The sequence below is a fragment of the Branchiostoma floridae genome, chromosome 2 (assembly GCF_000003815.2).
Source record: "Branchiostoma floridae strain S238N-H82 chromosome 2, Bfl_VNyyK, whole genome shotgun sequence".
Taxonomy (NCBI): domain Eukaryota; kingdom Metazoa; phylum Chordata; class Leptocardii; order Amphioxiformes; family Branchiostomatidae; genus Branchiostoma; species Branchiostoma floridae.
This window is the reverse complement of record NC_049980.1, coordinates 22,072,104-22,092,929: the sequence shown is the minus strand read 5'-3', so window position 1 is coordinate 22,092,929 and position 20,826 is coordinate 22,072,104. Positions and strand designations below refer to the sequence as shown.

The following is a 20,826-nucleotide window of genomic DNA, read 5'->3' as shown; positions in this document are numbered from 1 at the left end:
TGGCTTTTTTTGGGAACTGCAGTGTGCATTTTTGTTGAAATAAATTATTGTTTAACCTGATACTACTACTGTTAACGTTACTACTACTACTAGATACCTTAGTAATGTTATATATAACTCAAAGTTACTAGTATATTATGCAAATTGGCACCTTATTTATATACACTGTAATTAGTGAGGATATTTCATAATTAGGATGTATTCCATGCTGCCACAAGTCATGTCAGGGTGCTAGCCTTGAATCCAGGCAAGTGACAGTGGGCCATTGCATAACAGTTGCCTGGTTTCATTATTGCAGTATTCTATCTATGTGGTGTATTAGTTGTGAAAGGGCTTCACACAGCTCCATTGTTGCAAATGATGACTTTATTTGCATAAAATGATAAAATGCTACAGTATAATACATTACGCAATGGCATGTTGACGATAGACAGATAGTACATCTACATCTGTAAAGAGTTTTGCTATAGAAAATACATGGGCGATATGATTCCCTGTTTAGATTTTTTTCATTAATTTCCTTAGATTAAAATAAGTTAACTTTGTACATATGATCTATGAACCAAATGACCTTATTGTCTGGAAATTGTCTTCCTACATACAAATGTATAGAGCAATTTGTGGAAAATTGTGGGTAATATGTCCAAAGGTGATGGCCCTGAGGCATCATCAACAAAATAGATATGATTATGAACATTGTTACCAAATGGTCCTAACTACAACTGTAAGGGCTTTCATTTTTTTTTACTTGTTGCCCTGCATTCTGCTGCACATGCATACTTGCAATCTTGAACTTACTTATTCCAATTTTCAAGTCAAAACCATTATTCCTACTTAATCAACAGTCCTTCTACTTAAGTTAAGTAAACAGTTGGTCAGAGTCAGACAGAGTTGAGAAGTCACCAAAGTCTGCTACAGTGAGAGAACAACCATGGCAAAGAGATGGGCATAGATCTTGGCCAGTTACCACACCTCCATCACTTTCATCATCTGCTGCAAGTGATGTCTTATATACACTAGACTGTAACAGTCCCTGTTGTCCAGTGTCTAAGGGTGCTTTGCACATGGCACATCTCTTGTATCCTTCAGGTCTGTTCTCTGTATCCGACACACAAAGTTTGGCACCTGTTCTGAACACAGTACTAACAGTGGAGGGAAAGTTCACTTGTAACCCGCTGATGAAGGCTTCTGTCAGATGCCCGATGCTCGCTTTTTCTGCCACTCTTGTCGTCAGCGTAGGGAGAAAAGCAGACTCCACCTGGCATATGGTGTTGTACATGGAAATCTCCTTAGCAATGAAGTCCCTCATTGGTCGAACAATGACGACGTCTCCATGCCTGTCGTCAGCGAATCCTGTGTTCAGCGGGAGAGCTGCTCCTCTACCTTGTGCAATGTCGGCCATGATGCGCACTGACAGTCTGGTGCCACTGTCGCCAACCATGACTTTCGTGTAACCGTGCGTCCGGGCCACTCTGACCAGGAGTTTAGAACGAAGTATCTGCAGTAAATCTTCCTTGGCTGTCAGAGACTTGGCCTCCTCAAAAAGTCTCTTTAACCTGTCTGCACTTGTGTCATCAGTGGAGAGTGACTTCACCTGCCTTTCTACATCTTCAGTTGTAGCTGGTGATGTTCCTGCACAGTTTGACACTGGTAAATCTGCCTCTGTCGCCTGCACAGTCGTGATATCCTCCAACATTACATGGTGGACTGGGAAACCACTTTCCCCTGCTATCTTAGAAATTGTTTGCACAGATCTTTGTCGCTGATCCACATCAAACCCTTGGATAATAGAGCCTTCATCTATGAAGACTACACCCGGTTCGATGCGGAGCCGCTTCTTTTGAGTTCCCTCCTCCATGCCCCGTTTGACCAGATGAAGGAGGGCAGCAGAGGACGGCCCTCCAGAGAAAGCCAACAAAACCTTCTCTCCTGGCTGAACCACTCTCGACTTTCCAAGCCCAGAGCGGAACTTGTGTGTGAAGTAGTTGAGAAAACACTCCCTACAGAAAGCCGCGCTCGTCTGCACAACAAGCACGGCGTCTTTCCCACACCGCACACAGTTCTTCTTCTTCGCTGCGGGCGGCCTCTGAGGTAGCGTCTCCATGTCGTCAAGTTGCCCTCCGCATTCCATCGCAAAGCCAAGTCCCTAATATACAAGCTAAAGAACAATACGTTTCAAATGACGACTGGCTGTCCTCTCCAGGTGTGAAGAAAAGCTACAGTATTTTCCCCACTTGAGAAACAGTTTTAAACCCGAAAGTTTGAGGGTCGTGCATGCACATGTTAGCATACATCCGCCATGATGATGACGTGTGGTGATGTAATAAAGGTCAGAGGTCGAGAGTAAACGCATGAGAGGGTATGTAACGCACTTGGCGAGCCAAAGGAGTGTTTTGCATCCTTACTGCGGCCTTGCTGCTTCTGAATTCTCAACGACAGACTGTCACCTGTCTAAGGTAAGTTCCCCAGGATCACAGTGATGCGATGTGGCCACAAGTTGATTATTCAAGGGACAAAATTAAATTTTGCCCCACATATTAAACTACAAGTACAATCCCATGCATGTCCTGTTTTCTACATGTGGGAGGGGCTTACTAGTACATGACATTGTAAAATATACTCAGTCGGAATGACCATGACCATGACCACAACAGCTGTGCCGTTGAGAAAAGGGCCCCAGCATCCTGTTCCGGATTTTATGGCGATAATATTTCTTTGCCAAAAAACAATTGCCATCATTTTACACTATTTGTCACGATTCGTCGTGTACTAGTATATGTCACCATTACTGCATTAGTAGGCATTACTGTTCAACAATGTAGTAAACATTAATATCTAGGACAATATTTTCAGATTGGTGCCAAATCTTTCCATATGTATTTTTCACAAGCGCACCAGTTGAAGACAGAAGAAGACCATGGCCGGTGAAGAGGAATCAGGAAACCAAGCCGGGAGCACCCAGCCGTATTCCCGCTGGCAGTCGGACTTGGACAGTGTCAGTGTCAACACCGAGGGGCAGGCACCACGTGTTGTAGGGGGGGAGGGCAGCTGGCAGACGGGGGTGAAAGGAATCGTCATCAAAATCCTCATCATCATCCTTATCTTTATGTTCGGTCTCGTCATCGGCTACATCATACGGAGAGAGGTCCATAAGAAGATATCCTCTTCCAGCGGTGGAATGTTGCAGGACTATGATGAAAAGATTGCACAACAGCTGCTTCAAGAGGTGAGTGTGGAGGAGCTGGAAGAACAGCTGAGACATTTCTCCACAGCGCCGCACCTGGCAGGGATGCAGGAAGTAGGGATCATGGCTGAAGAAATCACCAGTCTGTGGCAGAGCTGGGGGCTGAACACAACAGTCAGGTCTTACTACGTACTCCTGTCCTACCCCGATTCAACAAACCTGAACAAAGTGTTCCTGATGAGCGGTGACAGTGTGACAGAGACGATAACCCTTGATGACGCCCAGTCTCCCCGCGATAGCACCGTCCCGCCCTACGCTGCATACAGTAAGAGTGGGACTGTGACGGGAAAACTTGTCTACGTGAACTTTGGGCGTGGAGAGGACTTTCATTTCCTGGAAAGTCAAGGGGTCAACTTGACTGGAAAGATAGCGATTGCTCGCCTGGGGCAGGTGTATGTCGGGGATAAAGTCAGGCATGCTGAGATGGCAGGTGCAGCCGCTCTCTTGCTGTATCCTGATCCAGCACAGTACCAACCGGCGGGAGCGGACAGGGGATGGACGCTACCGGAAGACGGCATATTCCGAGGTGACGTGCGCATCACCTATGGTGACCCTCTGACCCCAGGGTATCCTGCTCTGGAAGGGATGTTCCGTTTAAATGAGAGTGAAGCTGACCTGCCTGGCATTCTTGTTCAGCCAATCAGCATAGCTGATGCAAGGAAAGTCTTGGGAGTCTTGGATGGAACTACTGCCCCACCTGATTGGCAGGGAATGACACAACAGATAGACCTGAGGGATGGGAACAACAAACAAATAAGAGTGCAGGTCAATAACAAACAATCAATTAAGCAGATAAAGAATGTAATTGCATCCATTCCAGGAGCTGTTGAGCCGGACAGATACGTTGTCGTCGGCAACCATCGTGACGCCTGGACCTACGGAGGTGTGGAACCAAGCACAGGTACCGCCTGCCTCATGGAGCTGATGCGTACGGTTGGACTGTTACTGAAGAAAAACTGGCGCCCAAGGAGAAGTATCATATTTGCCAGCTGGGATGGAGGAGAATTCGGACAGATTGGGTCCACAGAGTGGGTGGAGGAGAATATCAAAGAGATGGGAGAGAAAGCTGTGGCCTATCTCAACTTGGATGGAGCTGTGATCGGGAACTACTCCTTCTATGCAGAAGCTAGCCCACTTCTGCAGAAGGTTGTGCAAGATGCTAGCAAGACTGTTAGGGATCCTCATGGGGTCTTCAGTGTGTACAATGAATGGGCCGAAAAATTTCCAGTAGGACCTAAGACACAGTCCCCAAAAGTTGACCTCCTTGGAGCTGGCAGCGACTACGCTGCATTCCTACTCCAGGCAGGGGTGCCATCTCTGGACCTTCAGTATACTTTGGACCCTGGCTTTAACGTGTCCTTCTACCCAGTGTATCACACAGTGTACGACACCTTTTACTATGTGAAAAACTTCATTGATCCTGACCTGTCTTACCACAGGGCAGTAACCCAAGTTCTTGGAAACACATTGCTGAGGCTGTCTGATTCTACCCTCCTGCCGTTTAGTCTAGCTGGGTATGCCAAGATGATTGAAGACTTCATCAATGCAGCAGAGGCTTCCTACAAAAACAGCTTTAAACAGCAGGGGCTGGAATTACAGTTCAGCAAGGTAAAGGTTGTTGCTGCGGAGTTTGCGTTGGCAGCCGCCTTGGTGGAAGAAAATGCTGGAAAAACAGATCTCAGCAACCCCCTGGGAGTTCGACGAGTCAATGATAAGATGATGCAAGTGGACCGCTTGTTCTTGACGCCCGGCGGTGTCCTCGGAAAACCACTCTACAAACACCTGCTGTTGTCGCCCAGCAAGAACGACTGCCTGCAGCTTGAGGAGGGAGTCTGCCAGTACAGGGGGAAAACCTTCCCCGGACTGTTCGGTGCAATGAGGGAGGTGCAGTCCACAGGGAAGTGGGCTGATGTGGAGAAGCAGCTGTCAATCATCAGTATAGCTATCCAATCAGCAACTGAATTTTTGAAAAAATGATATGATAATTGAAAAAAGGAGACAGAAAGCTCTTTTGTTATCATCAAGGAGGTTGAAAAAAGACCTCCTTGTTATCATTTATAAATCTTTGATTTACTCATTACTGTATAAATTTTTGTTTTACTGTGTTCTCCTGACAGTTAAGACTTTTATTTCACTTTCAGGTGACAATAGTTTCAATTCTTAACGAAGTGAATGTTCCTTATGACTAGCTTTTGGATTATTTTTGTGTGCAATGATTGCAGCTGTAGCATGTAAATTTACCAGTGAATCCATCTTTCAGCATGAGGAATTGGTGTAAAGAATTTGTGACTCAACATTCAGTGTATATTGTTCAGGCAGCTCATTAGTTAGGCCTACCTTGTCGTGCATAATAGGCTAATACTGGTAGACAGGGAATTCTTAGTCATGTGTGATGTTTCTTTCTCAGTGTGCTTTAACCATATCATGTGCCTTTAGAGCACAATTAGGAGCTGATTGTATTGTTTGAGATGCAATATGAAAAATGGTTTTATTTATCTCAGTTAGTTATATGCAGGATTGTTATATGCTTGACTCTAAAACGGTATTTATTATGTTCTAGTTTATTGTCAGATTGACTGAAAGCCTGCAGCAAGACAATGTTGGAAGGATGGTGTCATCCTTAAATTTGTGTTCTATTGTAGAAAAGGTTGAAGTGTCAATGTACAACACACAAAATCTGGAAAGTTTGTGTCTTTGGATGCATATTTTTATGTTATGAGTTTATTTTTTGTAGCTATATTTATTGATATGTGCAATGCTTAGCACTTGGTTTCTTAGGTATCCAGTATGAACAATACCAAGTATACTGTGTGGAGAGCTGCCTTTTTGTGTGAGATAAACTTGTGCATTAAAGGTGTGGCATGACGGCTTATTAACAGGTGGTTTATGTTGTTATCACTTGACGCTCATCAGTAGCCTTCTTTGCACTGGCTTCGAGCGGGGATGGCTTTTATTTTAGGGGGGGGGGGGGCTGGTTTGCAATTTTCAACGTTGATTAAGGTTCTCTAACACATGTACCAGCAAAAGGGAGCTTGCAATAGAAAGTTGTTTCACTCTGCCTTACTCCCTAAGGGCCCTTCCACAGCAAACTCCTCTTGATTTCACTACTAAAAGATCACAAGGCACAGCATTATTTAAATGTCTTCATCAGAAGGCATCTTTGTTTACAAGGATCGCAAGAAGATTTCACAAATCAAGTCACAGTATTGCATAGATCAATAATTGATAGATTACATCTGTACAGTTGATGGATGGACAATGGAATCATATTCTGCAAGAACAACATAAATATGATGAAAGGTAAAACACAAAGAGTGCTTTCACACATGGCCACACTTGTTACAATAAATACTAGGAGTGCTGTTAATATTTTCAGACGGTAAAGATTTGTGACATGGGCCTTAACAATTTTGGCACAATCTACCTGATTGTAACACTACATGTACATCTGTGCTCTTTGGACGGGTTTTTCACCAGAATTCTGTATATTAGCCACTAAAACAAGTTGCCTTCACAACAGTTCTTCACCACAAACACAGGAATCCACAATCAGAATCATTTCTGCTGGTTAGCACGGGTGACTCCTACAGAACAGGCCTGGACAGTTGTATGGGAGCCAGTTCGGCCACCTTGACCGGTACCTGAGTCATCATGCCTATCTCCAGAGCCTGCTCCCTCCTCTCCTGCTGGAGCCAATACAACATCTCCGTTCGGTCCCATTTCATCTTGTCCATATATGGTCGTCCCTGCAGGGATAAAGATATTTTACTCTCAGAGTCAGAAGCATTACAGGAAATAACAATTCAGTTTGTTGGCTGATGTAAAAAGTGCAATACTAAACTCGTCTGATAGTAAACGATCAGCATGAAAACAAAGTCTGAGAGTAAAATCTATGTATTGCTAAACCCAGTGTGATAGAGTGAATATAATCCAATGTCTTTACCTTGTGCTCTTTTTAGAAAGGCACGTTTGTGAAGGTCAGAATTTTATAAAGCTTTACAACAGAGATTTGTACCTGAAATGAAATGCTATCCTGGAAATTTGTGGCCACTTTCTTCACAGCATCACCAGCCTTCTTGTCCAGGACATCAAGACGCTGTGGACAAAGGGAAAATTATTAGTATAGGATAAGATGTCAGTGTTCGGAGAAAAATGAAATAAAAGATGATTGATGTAGTGTATTTCCTATTTTGTTGATACAAAGCCATACAAAAGTGAATTCCAATGTTAAATCTAGACCAGCAAATCATAGTGGTGTTGAGTAAATTCCTGATTCAGAACTCATCTTCAGAAGATTCCTTAAATGTCATATAATATGATAGTTGTAAGAAAGAAGGACAACAAAAGAAAACATGCACAACTGTTAACCTGAAGAAAAACGTGGCAACATATTTTATATGTAAAGAAAGTCTCCTGTAAAAGCATCCTTCCTTGTCTATCATAGACTCTTACCCTTAGAAGCTCTGTTCGTTGTTTGGACTCTTCCATTCTGGCCACAGATGAACCTCTGTACCCTTTAAGTAGAAGAAATATTTCATTAGAAAAAAAAAGGTACTGGACCATGTAAAGAATCAAAAGTTGTGCCAAGGTTCCCCTATGAAGTATAAATTCAAAGATATAGTTTTACATGGAGGTCTTCATAATGATTCTAACCAAGAACGTTATATATCAAAGTACAGCTTGCCACTGTGCAGCACCTGTACATTAGAGTCCAAAACATACTTCCTGGGTGCCAAAAGACATGATGAACTATAAAAATCTAAGCCACAAAGACCTAGTACCTCGTTCAAAAAACCTGTTGGGATCAGACGCCTGCCGTTCAAACCTCTCCAGATGGGACAGTGCTGCCTCTCGCTGTAAGATCAGACATGTGGCCTTCTCCCATGCCTTGATGGACTGAAATCAAAAGCATCAAATTTATTAACCTGTCTCATTCAATTCATGCTGATAAGAGTAGAGGAATGTGCATAGATAGCCTGTGATCATGATCAAGTCTGTGTAGGAAATCAAAGAAAAATGTACATTTTGGGCTGTGCCTAACACAGCTTTCTTTGAGTCTGAATGAGGAGCGAAGGATACATTTTCCAAATTTTTATGAGGACCAATCACAGGGTAAATCTATGAAAGATAAACACATGTTATTGGCCCAATGTCAACTCATCCCCTACCTCAGGAAGCTTGACGATGTAAGCATCTGAGCTGTACTTGATGGCCATGTCCAGCTTCTGTCCGTCCGGCATCTGTAGGTCTGACCACACCTTCTCCAGCCTCTCCTGGGCGGTCAGCTCCACCGGCTTCTGTACAGGTACAGCAGGAACTTTTGTCACGTGTGTGTATCTCAAAGTTTGAAAAGTCACCAAAATAATGATCAGAGGCCAATGGTTACATCCACGCCACTCCAGTCTAGCCCCCGTTCCCATTAAAACATTTTGCCCTTTAGCCCATATTCAGATAAATGGCATAATAAGGGTTGAAATTTCAAACCCTGTTACCATGCTCTTATGAAGACAATGTGACTCGTAGCTAATTACAACTCTCGCCTATAATTTAGGGGAATATCCATATGCAAATCATTTGTCTATTATTAGATAGACTCTGACTGTGCTGCAGGGAAACAATCAAAGGAATAAACAGAGCTAGAGTAGGATGATTACTAGAAAGATGTTGATACGGATTTCCCTGACACCACTCACCTCTGGCTCTTTGTCCTCCCCTTCCCCTGACTTCTTACTAGTTCCTGCTGTGGTTGTCCTGGACCCAGAGCCTTTCTGGGAGGGGACGCCCAGAGACGAAGGTGACCGAGCAGAAGTCAGGTGGGAGGAGGACCGTCCTGGGGACAGTCCCGACGGGGAAGCCTGCAGCCTGTCTGCTCGTGGAGTCTCTTCTAAACTGGATGGGTACCCTTCGTCATCTGTCACAAACAATAATAACAACTTTACTGCAACATTCATGCCAAAAGGCTACTTGCAACTCAGTCTGACAGAATGCCCTTACAGGCTCATATATCTCCTTTGAGAAGCAATGTGAATAATTTTGTTTATAGTAAATCACTGATTGTTGGTGTGTACCTGTAGCTACTAGATCAAGGTCAAGATGACCTGTACCTAGCCTGTCTGGGCACAAAGCTACAATAAGGGTCTTTGGCCAAAGCAATGTCACAAGATTTGGATTTGGCAAACCCAGTGTACATACCTTCCACTAACGGGTCTCTACCCAGCCCACCTAGCAGCACACTGTTGACATTCCACATGCCTGACACAAACTCTGACTTCTTTTGACGAAGTTCCTCGATCTTCTGTTCCTTTTCACTGGGAGGACAAGGTAGGGCAGTTAGGTATGGAGGGTAAGAAATGTGCCAATACTTTGTGTGAGAGTCTCTCTAGCTTCATCTGCTAGACTTCTAAACAACACTACATGACCAACACAGTTAGTGTTACCCTGATAGTCAGGGCTTACCAGGCAGCTAGCTGCCTAGTGTCCACATGTATTGCTCCTGTTGCAATTTGAATAAAGCAAAAGTCAAGGACACTAAATAGTCTCCTTTTGAGAGCGGGACAGCCTTAAAACTTTTACCAAAGCTCAAATCTGGAAAAGGTGTACTGGGTTCAGAAACATAGCAACACTCCAAACATTGCAATGTTATAAATTTAGATGTTGAAACCAGGCTATAACACAGTAGTAGAAATGTAATACACATTTGGAAAGACATATTTATAATGGCAAGAAATCATAATGGAGAGGTACACTGTACAAAAATGCACAAAAAAAACACAGTGACTGCAAAAGAAAGGATTCACAGTACTGTAATGGAAGCTACTGTAACAGTAACTGATACTTACAGTGCCTGCTGCTGCCTCTTGCTGGTGAGACGTTTCCCCTGCTCCGTCTCCTCCTCATCCTCACTTTCCTCACTGTCGTAGAAATGGAACACCACGCCCATGAAGTCTGACTCCTGGAACAGACAGGATTTGCATCACAATGAGCTGATATTAAAAGTCAACAATAAAGCATCCAGATGTATAATGGGGCTTAGATGTACATTGCTATTTTAAAAGCATTTAACTTTGAGCTTTTGAAATATGCATCTGTAGAACCTTGTATGAATCCACCATTTTTCCTAATGTGGCATATTGCTCTTGCCCCTTTTGGGAGTTTTTGGATTAAGCTAGTTCTTACTTGTGTGGACAGGTACTTGAGATAGTCGTCAGTGTTGATGGTGGATTTCCACCAGGCCAGCCAGGAGGCATATGCCCGGGACGACTTCTGGTCACTCGTGTGCTGGGAGGGCGGCAGGCTGGCAAAAATGGTCTCCATGTCCTTGTCCTGTGGAAAGAAGGTGGTGAGTCGAGTGCTATAGATTTAAGTCTTGAATTACTATGTTCCAGTGGCTTTAGTGTAGCTAGTTGACAAAGTTTGATAAATCAAAATGCAAATTCCTCATTCTAAGTTTCTAAGGAAATACCTTATGTAGAGTTTTCTCAGTGTATTGCTAGGTGGTGCATGCCACATTAGAGTGTCTGGTGTTAACACTCTACATAAAGTCGACTGTTGTCATGTGAGTTCATTACCACAATAGAAGTCACAAAAAGTGTGAGGCCTAACCTACCATGACAGGTCCTGGTTTTGCTGCTGTGCCAGGTGCCTGTATAACAGGACTGCTCAGTAAAAAGGAGACAAAGTTGCATTAGTACAGCATCTTCTATCATTACACATCTTTCAGAATCCCCTAGTGCTTTAGTATAATCCTTAACATGCCTCCACAACAAAGTAAAAGATAACTTGAGGTAAGCAGATCAATGGACAACCAAAAAGCATTATACTTGAGACAAGGAACAATGATCATATAATAACTTTTTACCTGTCAACAGTGCCATGCGATTGGACACAGTACACAAGGTCACCCATATTCTTCCCAATAAGTGTGTTGCATTTCTAAAGGACCAGCTAAGTACATGAGGTAAACTATTCATAGGGAAGGACACAAATTATGTAAGTTCAAATTCGTACTACTAGTTACTTAAACTAGATGCTAACTCCTCTTACTACCTTACCCAGCATCACTGCTTTGCCTGAAGGACTGTCTAGCAACCTCCAGATCCTGATGTTTTCCTACGCTCTTTATCAGATCCTGATGTTTTCCTACGCTCTTTATCAGATCCTGATGTTTTCCTACGCTCTTTGTCAGATCCTGATGTTTTCCTACGCTCTTTGTCAGATCCTGAGGTTTCCCTAAGCTCTTTGCCAGATCCTGTGGTTGCTCTAAGCTCTTTGTCTGATCCTGTGGTTGCTCTAAGCTCTTTGTCAGATCCCAAGGTTTCCCTAAGGTCTTTGTAAGGTCTTGAGGTTTCCCTAAGAATTTTACCAGATTCTGAGGCTTCCCAAAGCTCTTTTTCCCACCCATGGCCAGCTTAACTTTAGCTAATAGCCTGCCTCTCTGCAACGCCCTTCTAACTATTCTTTTGCGGCGATTGATTTTCTTCTGCTTTATCCTTTGCTGCTCTTTCCCCCATAACACAACTTTCTGAGCAAACACAGCACTGGAAGAGAAAATGTGCAAATAGAGAAAACATTTGAACTCAAAATCTTATGGAGGTCAAAAGCAAAAAGGAGTTCTTAAAATCATTTGAAGAATGTAGAAAATGCATGACAATGCAAAACCAAGCAAGATCAAGATCAACTTGAAGATAAAAGGGAACTTTGAGAAAATATAGAACAAAGATGGGATTCTTGGACCTTGACATCTCACAACAGTGATGTGCTGTGATGGGATGCTCAGTGAAAGGAGTTAGATGGAAATAAAAGCTATGCCTACCTCTTGGACCAGTCTCTCATCTCCCCCTCGCCCCAGGGGGCCTTCTTCCCCACCTGCAGGCTGGGGTTGATGATGCGGTCCTTCTTACGCTTGGACAGGGTCGACGACGCCACGGCTTTGGATACGTCCACGTTGGTGGAATGCTTCTCCACAATGTCATCCTGAAATGACAAGACAGATTGAGCATAACCCTAGACCCTTAGAAAATTTACAGGTCAAGGTCAATGAAACCTCAATGGCCTCTGTAGTAATTCTGAGCATGTCTTTATGACTCACTTATAGCTTTTTCCAGTTGTTTTTCAAAAACATGACGTCCAAGCCACGCTTGTAGAGTACCCTTTTCAACAGATTTATTCTAGCCATAGCACTTACATTCATGTATATGAAAAGGAATAAACTCTACACAAAGAATGTCATCAAATGGCCAAGTCTCTAGGCTGAGGATACTAATTCAAGAGGTCACAGGATTGATTCCTGGCACACCTGGGAAAGTCCTTGGGAAAGACACTTGTTGGAGAAGTAAAGGGTTTCTGCAAGTGTTAGAACTACTGTCAGTAATCAAGACATCAAACCTGATCGAACAGCACATGGTCCGAGGGCACAGTCCTCATGATCTCCTGGTACACATCGTTGATCTCCTTGTGCAGAAACAAGTTCCTGTCCAGGTGTTTGATGTCAGAGGGGGTAATGTGCCCAAGAAGGTCATTGTAAAGAGTCGCTGACCGCTGAATGGTGAGGGACGACAGGCTGACCCTCTCACTGACCCTGACGTCACTGGTCCTCACCACCATCTGGAGAAATATTGTCATTACACATAGTTAGGATTGTTACAGATCGGCCATAACATTCATTGTAATTCAGACAAGCAAAACAGCAAGGAAGATATGCTGGTATGTACATGTACAAAGCACCAGAAAAGTATAGCTTAAAATTTAATCTACTACCATTCCAACAGCTGGTCACCTTGACGATAACTTGTATTACAGGAAAATTATGTCCCTCGGTCTGTATTACATTCTGGTAAGTACCATTGACCCAATCCTCAAGTGCATGAATATTGTACTCAACAGTACTAAGGCTTTGTCATAGTATATCCGAACCCATTCTGATTGGCCCATTGAAGCTTGTATCCGGCCCTTTTTCATAATGCAGAAATCTGCTGCAAGATGTTATTCTGGGTCAACAATGACTGAAAAATTGTCATTCTCAGTCAATGGTGAAAGCTGAATGGATGCTATCTGAAATTGTTTATTCTTTGGAGGACCTATCAAGTTACTTGACTAATTTTACATTACAATATGTTCTATTGGATGTCTAAACTTCAACTAATCTCTGTAGATTGAACGACTGCCCCAGCTATACCTTCAGCTCGTCTTAATTCTATTTTCATTTTAACTTGACTACCGACCTTCTTTGATATCTTGGTAGATACCACTGCAGGCTGGGGGTGTGTGGGCTGTGCCAGGGGAATGTTTTCCTCCTCCCTCTGCCTGGCCTCCTTCTCCTCCAGCTCCTGGAGCCTGGCCTGGAGCGCCTGCTGTTTCTCCTCAGACTCCTCACCTGTTGTGGTGGCCTGATGCAGGAAGAGAAAATGAAATACAGAAAGAATGAATGAACGTATAATAGATGAATGAATGAATATGGGAAATAGCCCTTCAGAGAGCTGAACCATCGTCCCCAACCCCTGTACAAAGTTAACAGGCCAAGTCATGTGTCACAGTCCTTACTTTGTTTTTAACCTTGTACTTTGTTGTACACCCATCCCTGTACTAAATTAGCAATATCACCAAGTTATTTGTGGCTCCATCATCATGTATTTCTGATACTCCCCTGCTCACTGTAAGTTGTAGTTAGCTCTAACTTTGTACAACTTTGTATATCTTAGTTCACACCACCTAACACAATACTGGACATAGCTCAAAGCCTTCCCCCACAAACCCTATGCCTTTGGTGCTCCATGTCAAACTACAGACAGTAAAAAAATCTTTTGAGTTGGAGACAGCCCTGCACATTGTTGGCTATAGAAAGTTTACTCCCCACCTTTCCCCACATTTTTCCAACAGAATGGCCCAACAAACTTTAAGTTGACCTCCGAACTTCATTCTACCACACAACTTCCTTGTTGTGTGTTACTGTATGCAGGTTGACTGACCTGCAGAAGTGGAGGCAGGTCCTCTTCATCCTGGTCTCCCTCTACAGGCTCCTGTGGGGCTCGGGAAGCTACCAGCTTCTGCAGGTCATCCGCTAGGTACTGTCTGCTGTCCAGTCTACCAGGACGGGACGGTTAACAACAGGTTACTGATGAGTGTTGCACAACCATTATGTCTATAGAATGTTAATTCATTATACATTTGTATAACCTACTGCATCATGCCAAATTCTGTCCAAAACAGCATAGAAACTTCCAACTGTATTGCTAATGGTATTTGCATGATGGATCATGTTTAGATGGCATGCCTTTATTTTATATACATGTCAGATAAAAGATGCCAGTTGATGGAAGAGTTGTTGCCCCTAGGAAATAGGGCCTTAACTATTGCCGCTAGAAGGATACAACCCCTGGAAGGATACTAAATATTACTTTTAACTACAGAACATTTTAGACATGCTCACTTTTTTCGTTCCTCGTCCTCTTTGGTTGGCTTTCTTGCATCCTGAGTAAAAAAAAGAAACAGTGTCATCTAAAACAAAGCTACTGACTCTGTAATCTTCTCCCTTAGTTTAAGTGCCCTTTGGCACCTAATCTGAATCAATGACAGGTTTAAGTATCAGGGAGAAATTGTAACTAATAAAGCTTACAAATGCAGGATTTTTCCCTATTTCCATATTTTTTAAACTTAACCCATTTTCACATTTTTCCATACATTTAACCAAGTCATGTAGAATATGGATCAAATTAGATACACCAGCTTATTAATTCTTTCAGTAAATTCATATTTGATTGAATGACTGAGGTAACATAGGATAACATGGAAAAATGTTGCTGTGTTTATATGCCAATAATGTAACAATCTAGTCAATAATAAAAAAAGAGAATATGAAGAGACCTCTGGTCTTTATCTGAACAGTTGAATGCATGTGTGTTACTGATATGCATGAGAAAGTTACTTAAATTATGTATTACAAAGTTACTTAAAAGAAATTTATGAGTATCAGACACTACAACAGGGTTCAGCGGATCTTACGGGTCTTGAGACCAATGGTTCGTCTGGTGTTGCAGCCCTTCTTTCCTGCTGGAAGTCGATGGTGACAGACGTGCCCTTGTCATTCAGCTGAATACTCAATTCTTCCAACAGGTTTTCCCCTGGATCCAGCTCTGGCATGGACTGGGACTTCTGCAGTCTGAAGATGTCATCTGTAGTTGCAAGTCTCCTGTGAGGAGGCAAGTTTTACAGGTTAAAGCAATGTTTAGTTTTTTCTAGATACACTATAGTATCTTATGAGAACATCCAAATGGTTTGTAAAAGTCCTGCTACAATCACATTGTCTATCCTTTTATTGACCATATACTGAAAGGGTTTACAAATAACCAGTGCTACATCATTCTTACAAGGATGGGGAGAGTTTGTCCTTCTGGAACTACCAAGTTAAGTCACATGGGGGTGGTCAGACTTGATGTACCTATAGTCATACTTCTTCTGATCGAAAGAATGCAGCAAACAACTTACTTTCCAATGTCCATCTGGCTACTTCTGTCACTAGCCAGAGTCATCTGACTTCGACTGTGCACCGACATGACATCTGAAACAAGAAGAAATGTACAGAATCTTTTTATAACAGTTGTGCTGTCACATATCTGTCCATGACTTAACTGGTAACCTTTTTTTTCATAGTGAAATTTTAAATGAGCCAACTTCTATAAAGTGCACAATCATGATTAGAATTTCAACTATTCACCCAATCCTTTGACAGAAAGCTTTGAAATTTTGAAAACCTGTTGTATATCCTACAAACTCTTATAAGTAAAGGAAGACATTTAACCATACAGGTGTAACAGGCCAGAATATACCCAGACAAGAATGTGCCCAGGTATAATCTGGCCAAGGATATATTCTAGCCTGTTACACCAGCTCCTATACTAAAACACTGCAAGATCTAATATCAAGCAGGGTCTGAATAAATACATCCAGATCAAGTTTACCTGGTATTTCATACCCCTCCTCATACTCTGAAGGTGGGCGGGGAATGAGATCCTCAAGGACTTCAGTGTCAATCACTGGCATCTGATTATACATCTGTTAACAGAAAAGTTCAGCATGCCTTAAAACAAATACTGATGAAATAGGAATACAGTGTATATGGATATTTATAGTAGCTCTCTTAATATTGATCAGGCTTAAATTCACTATGAGAGAGGCTTTGAGAGGCTTTATTTGTCCATTAGCTGTGATACAAAATTCTAAATATTGTACACTGCTAGTCTTCCTGGACATATATAAAAGTATACACATGACATAACGTAAACATACAAATACTTGCAATAATTAACAGCGCTATCATCTTTGTCTCACAATTCTTAGGATACCAAATTGCATGTAACTGCTTCTCCCTGCCACTTCCAGTAGATAATCCCTTAAAGCATACTGGTACCAGATAGACACATAATGGTTAATGTTCAAGCTACTCACATCTCGGATTTCCCTTTCCGTATTAGTTTTCACTTTCCTCCTTGACTGTGGTCTGCTCAGTTCCAGCTGCAACAAGAGTGTGCATTGACTCGATTGAGTGTACTGCCAAATTGGTCTTTATAAACTTTAGCAGCATGCAGAAAATTCAGGTAAAACTGTAAACAACACGTTTTCCTTTGCAAACATATTGTAAAATAAAATAAAACAAGCAAAGACTGTACCATTTGTTGGTAGGATAACGGCTGCAGTCCCAGTTTCTTCTTCTTCCTCTCCAACATGGACGGAGAAACGGTTGTGGTGGGGGCCCGCGACGAATATTCATATCCAGAGTCACTTACGTCAGCCTCTGCGTCACCTGGTTTCTTCCTCATGTCTCCAACTATGTAGCGCCGGATGGCAAGGATGTTTAAACTGATAAAGAAAAGGAATAAATATGATTAAAAAATCAATTTTTCAATATTCTTCAGGTCAATGTCATAAAAAGACAAGTCTTGACAGTCTAAGAACTTGATACCATACTAAACCAATGGACCCATTATTCATATGACAATGTCTGTGTCTACTTACTACTTGTTGGCATCAATCCCTAGCTGAGTCCTCAGACGGCTCATGTTGGCCGGGCCACTGAATATTCCCCTTCTGTTTAAAACTGTTGAGACAAGTGTACAAATTTAGACAATCAATCTGTCTCAAAAAAAAATTTACAAAAGAGACTACAGGTAAACCATTTCGCAAACTGTGTCATTTACACAAGGACTACATTTTCACTTTCTTACTAAGGAGCTGAAAAGGTATAATAATTCAAAGTGAGTTTTAACCACTGTTGTTTGACGTCCCTACCTTCAGCCTTCTGGAGATAGTGGAGGAACAGTTGTTCACACACAGTGACAATGTGGACAGTTATCCTTCTCTGCAGCTCCTTGTTCTGTTCTGCAGACTAAAAAAGAAACAGTTTCTCAGTATCATCAACAGGAACAATATCAATGTCCCTTCAAATTTAAATGAGAGGGAGACATCAGAGCATATTGACAGACATTAATCTTCCAACTACTTACCAAAAAGGGATCATCTACTTGTCTTCTGATATCAGGCCAGATGGAATTCAGCTCCCCCATTATAATCCCACCCTGCAAGACAACATAATATTGTGGTACATGTATTTCAGAAATTGACAAAGGAAAGTAAATACGTGTAACAGATTTTTTCCTACTCTCTGAGCTTCATGTTTATACTTAATTACCAGCAAAATCTTGGTGCTGTAAATGCATTTAAGTTCGCGGGGCTTTAATTTCGTGGTAGCATGAAAATGGACCTTTCGCGGTGGTTTTAATTTTGCGGTAACACGATAGACTGCAATCTAATACCATATTAGAAAAATGTTCACGGTGGTTTTAAGTTTGCGGTGAGTGGTCAGCGTGAAAACCGCGAACATTAATCCACCGCGAACATTTCTGCATTTACAGTACCTTACACAGAACACAACATGTAAAATGCTCAATGTAAACTAATTTATAAAGAATAATTCAAATTTTACTTTCAAAAAATTCTTCACATTATTACCAATATGACTCATAAGTACAGAACAAAAACAAAGTTTTGTATGATTGTTTAAGCCTTTCCAGACCCTCCGTCCCTACCAGGCTCTGTTGGTCCTCTGTAGAGATGTGCCTCATGTCTGTTCTCACACAGATCCTCCTCCTCACCAGCTTAGCAAGAACACCAAAGGTGGCAGGTGGGGCCTTGATACTCTCCTGAAAAGATCCAACACAAGTATTGTTTTGTTTCTCTCTATTAAAGTACCTACATGAGCCCTAAAATAACTTCTTTACCTGCTAGAATACCTTTCATCTTATCATAGTAAGGAAAAACATTTTTAAGGTTGTATGTTTAGCCCAATTCTGTTTCATTGCATAATTATACATAGCACCAGAGTTTTCCTACCTTGAATTGATGTTTTAGCTGCTCTAGTACTTAATGACCTGGGGGTTACCAAGATAATCCAACTCGTCCAAAAAAGTTAAGATTGCCTACTTACATCAATGGGGGTCACAGGCCTTTCGATTTCAAGGTCCTCCGTTTGCGGTTCTGGAAATAGATACAAGACAGTTTGTGACAAAAATACAATACCATCTAACACAGCTTTTAATAACAAAATTAACAAAACACATTTGTTAATGACAAAAAACAAAACTTTAAGAAATTGAGAACATTTATCACAGAAACACTTTACCTGAGGAAATCAGGCATCAAGAAATCAAACAACCCTCAACTACCTCACATTAAATTTCTTAAACTAGGGTCACTTTTCCAAACCAGCGCCCAGCCGGGCAGTTTGCAAGAATGAAAAGTATGATAGAAAAGACAACAAAAAACAAAAACAAATTTAGTCATTAGCATAATTTGTGCACATTTCTCAATATACACTTTTTATTTTTTTTACCTGGATCCCAGTTTGGTAAGTGGTTTGAGCATTAACTCATCTTGCTCTGCAAGTTAAAACTCTGCCAAATGGTGATGCAAGAGAAGTTCAACTGTTCACTACTTACCATCCTCATGATGAAATGGAGCAAACAGAGTCAGCGGCACCTTGATGTCTGTCACCTGCTGTTCTATTTCCTCCTATGGTAAAAACCACATCAGACTAGTTGGTCATACTGTTAGGGATAAATCCCATTTCACCTTTATACAAAAAAAATGGAGACAGTAACTGACAGTTTCAAAGTCAGAAAGTGACTTTGAAGGTACTTTTCCTTACTCACTCGAAATCTCTGCTATTTTTTAACAGATGAAGGTGCAAAGACAGCCATGAATCATCAGAAAAGCTCATGCAAGTTGTTGATTTTAATAGCTGCAAAAAATCTTAATGATTGGGCAGTCATTTATTGCAAGTCAGTTGACAAACTATGGCTTGATTATAATACACACATTTTCTGAGTCGACCCAAAGTCACTGAGTTGACATAAAGCCACTGAGGCCGCTCCAAGCCCACTCAGAAACATATGTGTAAAGCAGGCTTTCCAGATGCAACACTATACAAGCATGCATGCATTAAATTTTGTCACATTTTGCATGTATGCGAATATCACGATGTGATTTTGTTGGCTATTTCTTCTAGTGCACAAGAGAAATGGTGCTGATTGGCACAATGAAGCGTACGTAGGTGTGTGGACCAAACCGTGCTCAAAACTCCTTGACCAACCTTCTGAAATATGTCACTAACCAAAAGAGGAACGGGCCTGGGTTGTTTGAGCTTGTTGGAGAAAACAAAGCAATGATTGACATTATCTAGTCATTGTCAGTATTACAGAGATTCCATTGTGACTTTTTGGCAAACTGGCATTTGACAATACAAAAGAAAGGATTTGTCAATTTTGGATAACAAATAACATGCTATGTAGAATAATCAAAACAACGAATTACACTTCACGAATAACCTACCAACAACGTTTAACATTGGATTTGAGTGAGCCGGCTACAGCTGATGGTGAATCAAAACACGTGTAAAAAAGGCATGCATTCCGGCTTTGTACAAATGAATCCAGACATAAGGAAGGCATCTACCTTGTTGATAGTATCCTTGTCCATAGAATACATGCCTCTCTTCTTCCTTAGTTTGGGCTGAGGCAGGCTGGGGATTCCCAGCTTCTCCAGACTTCGGGCAGACATGATCACAGCCTGTGGAAAACCATATCAACGTTTGTATGTATTTTAGAATTGGAAAAATTCCTTTTGCAATGAAGTTACAGTTATCATCTTACGTTATACAAAAGTGACCAGCAGAGGTCAGGAGAAGTGAATCTTCCCTCCCCCTTGTGTTCTTGTGTGTTTGACAGTGGACTGTTACAAACAAATTAATTTTCACCGCTGTGCAACGTCGTAGACGAAAACTAAGCTTTGAAACTCATGCAATAGGACACAAACGAAAACTTACCCTTCTGTAGGACCTTACAACTATCTATGAAAGAAATCCATGCGAACCAAGGAATATGAAGGTGATTAGAAAGGGCTTTTCATCTTTTCCACCTTTCCACCAACCGGAAACACTCGGCGTCTCCAAGAACACCGACAAACAGTAGCCGCATCTATATGTAAAAGTGCTATAAACAACACGTAATTTGTCACTCTCCACCATGAAAAGAATA

The 20,826-nt window shown here is 41.8% G+C and overlaps 3 protein-coding genes across 5 annotated transcripts; 1 reads left to right on the top strand and 2 right to left on the bottom strand.

The window, feature by feature from the left end:
- Positions 1–348: 348 nt before the first annotated feature.
- Positions 349–2,297, bottom strand: LOC118409936 (cytoplasmic tRNA 2-thiolation protein 2-like). The gene has a single exon (XM_035811339.1). It carries the CDS (start codon positions 2,129–2,131, stop codon positions 860–862), a length of 1,272 nt encoding a protein of 423 aa, XP_035667232.1. The 5' UTR covers positions 2,132–2,297; the 3' UTR covers positions 349–859.
- Positions 2,298–2,321: 24 nt separating this feature from the next.
- Positions 2,322–6,125, top strand: LOC118409920 (N-acetylated-alpha-linked acidic dipeptidase 2-like). Its single transcript, XM_035811310.1, has 2 exons — positions 2,322–2,456; positions 2,891–6,125. Exon 2 carries the CDS (start codon positions 2,918–2,920, stop codon positions 5,219–5,221), a length of 2,304 nt encoding a protein of 767 aa, XP_035667203.1. The 5' UTR covers positions 2,322–2,456; positions 2,891–2,917; the 3' UTR covers positions 5,222–6,125.
- A 249-nt stretch (positions 6,126–6,374) lies between these two features.
- On the bottom strand, positions 6,375–20,792 carry LOC118409913 (coiled-coil domain-containing protein 87-like). 3 transcript variants are annotated; one of them, XM_035811295.1, is made up of 31 exons: positions 20,616–20,792; positions 20,246–20,358; positions 19,884–19,934; positions 19,231–19,303; positions 18,720–18,769; positions 18,322–18,435; positions 17,740–17,811; positions 17,525–17,621; positions 17,252–17,333; positions 16,906–17,095; positions 16,685–16,750; positions 16,198–16,291; positions 15,725–15,797; positions 15,242–15,428; positions 14,670–14,710; positions 14,209–14,323; positions 13,465–13,629; positions 12,629–12,847; positions 12,057–12,217; positions 11,463–11,781; positions 11,296–11,342; positions 10,851–10,899; positions 10,421–10,567; positions 10,084–10,196; positions 9,437–9,552; positions 8,938–9,155; positions 8,413–8,541; positions 8,026–8,140; positions 7,697–7,758; positions 7,260–7,340; positions 6,375–6,990 (listed from the first exon to the last, which is right to left on the bottom strand). In XM_035811295.1, the coding sequence occupies exons 2-31, from the start codon at positions 20,348–20,350 to the stop codon at positions 6,829–6,831; spliced, it is 3,513 nt and encodes a 1,170-aa protein (XP_035667188.1). In that variant the 5' UTR covers positions 20,351–20,358; positions 20,616–20,792; the 3' UTR covers positions 6,375–6,828. The 3 variants fall into 3 exon arrangements, with proteins under 3 accessions (XP_035667188.1, XP_035667190.1, XP_035667191.1); XM_035811297.1 differs by lacking the exon at positions 19,884–19,934; XM_035811298.1 differs by lacking the exons at positions 11,296–11,342; positions 11,463–11,781.
- Between the last annotated feature and the right edge of the window lie 34 nt (positions 20,793–20,826).